At 39.4% G+C, this 1,890-nt stretch overlaps 1 protein-coding gene across 1 annotated transcript in view; it reads left to right on the top strand.

Annotated features, from left to right (window-relative positions):
- The window catches only part of LOC139718791 (uncharacterized), an 11,802-nt gene extending 10,986 nt beyond the window's left edge, over window positions 1-816 (top strand). Inside the window, exon 6 of the mRNA XM_071630256.1 lies at window positions 680-816. Within this exon, the coding sequence (XP_071486357.1) occupies window positions 680-816 (137 nt within the window). The remainder of the gene's footprint in view (window positions 1-679) is intronic.
- The last annotated feature ends 1,074 nt before the right edge of the window (window positions 817-1,890 follow it).

Below are 1,890 nucleotides of genomic sequence, written 5' to 3'. Positions count from 1 at the left end.
TTGCTATAATCAAAATATCCCGTAAGAAAACGGCGTATTTCTCGATTTTTAGCGCTTTTTCCGCGACCCGTCGTGTAGACAATACTCTTAAAACTGGACTTAATTCGCGCGCGCTTGGAAAAGTTCCGATTCTGCACTTTTGACGGTGGAATTTGGGATTTTCGATGGATTTTTGGAGGAGACTTAAGGACTTTCCTGTACGTGAATGAGTGTTAATACCGTATGTGTAATGATGTGATTTGCGTGTGATGTGACTGTAGAACCAAAGATCGTACACTTCAGTGTACGATCTTTTGTAGAACTCACTGGCTGGTGATAAAGCACACTGGCAATTAAGTGGCCGAATTCTGGTAGATGACCGAATGCACATTATGTTTACCCCGACTTTGTACTTAGGCGTGGGTCTGCCGCCTTTGACGGCCCCTCTCTAGTTTATTTTTGTTTTTTGGCGATCTTCTGGCATGCCCAGGCACGATTATTATAGCAAGGCTGCCTGCATCCACATTTTCATTTTGAAGATTTCAATTTTTTTTTTCATGTCACGGTCAAGTGTGACATATTCCTATACATGACAGTTGGTACATCTCATCGACCAAGTAGAACATACATCACATGTTACATTCATTTTGACACTCGAATGGTAGAAATCATCTTCATCTTTCCTATCCTTTGCAAACAGCTGGTCCTACAGCCGGTCCTCTTCGAGGCGCACTGCAGAAGTCGTCGACCACGTACGCTCTCCTCGTCGTTATTTTCCTCCTCTCAATCATCACCTGTGCCACCGTCCTCATGAGGAGAAGGAAGCCAGCGTATTGATTGGAGACTAAGGTATTCCTTATTAAAACCCTGAGTGTTATCTTAATTATTCAGTCTTTTTTTTTAATCTATCACAGCGGTATCACAGCATAATCCTATTGACTCCCTTTTTGTGTTTCTTGGTTTATGTGTACCTGCATGTCTGTCTGTTGTCCATGATTGTAAGTTTCCTGACAGGGTATTTGGAATACATGATGATGCGTCCTATCATTATATAAATTATGAATTCACTGTATGTGCAAACAGAAAATAATTTGAAATGGACAGCCTCCATTGGATGCGTTTATACAGACGGTGCAGATTTTTGTTGTAAAAGCTTGGTCCTCTTCCATACTTGATGGACTTTGTGAAAAGGTTCTAAATTGTGTTGAGGCTCATGCATCTTGTTGATTAATCGTCCAACAAGAAACCGCGAATTAATCAATGAATATTCATATATAGCGTATTAGATCATAAAATGTGCAGCCCCCTACGATTTGGACACTCCTTTGCGTTGAGGAAGCATTTTCTGCGATAATATATAAGGCTTAAAAAATGACGATATTCATAGCAAGATAGAAGTAGTAAGATCACGTTATGCTCACAGAAAAGCATTTTTAGAGGAAATTGAATGAATTGAGAGTGGTATATCTTTATAATACTCAGCCATCAGCAAAGAATAACAAAATATTAAAACCGTTTGATATTCACTGTCATAACATTTCTCGAACTATGTAAACTACGTGTATCACACTACCATATGCTGAGCATATCCAAAGTATTGTTACCCACGCCGATGAAAATCGGCAGGGGGTTATGTAAAGGGTTCCGTATGTTTGTTTGTTTGTTACCCACGCCGATGAAAATCGGCAGGGGGTTATGTAAAGGGTTCCGTATGTTTGTTTGTTTGTTTGTTTGTTTGTTTGTTTGTTTTTTTGTTTGTTTGTTTGTTTGTTTGTTTGTGTACAAGATAACAAGAGAACGGGTAAACGGATTTGCACGAAATGTTCAGGGAATGTTTGGATAATGACAGGAAAGAATCGATTAGATTTTGGTGATAATCGGTTGACCCTTGCAAATTCTGTGTGACCTTGA

The sequence above is a fragment of the Diadema antillarum genome, unplaced genomic scaffold, assembly GCF_040938485.1.
Source record: "Diadema antillarum isolate AM-2024a unplaced genomic scaffold, OU_Dant_1.0 scf00000099, whole genome shotgun sequence".
Lineage (NCBI taxonomy): Eukaryota > Metazoa > Echinodermata > Echinoidea > Diadematoida > Diadematidae > Diadema > Diadema antillarum.
This window is presented reverse-complemented; position numbering and strand designations above follow the sequence as displayed.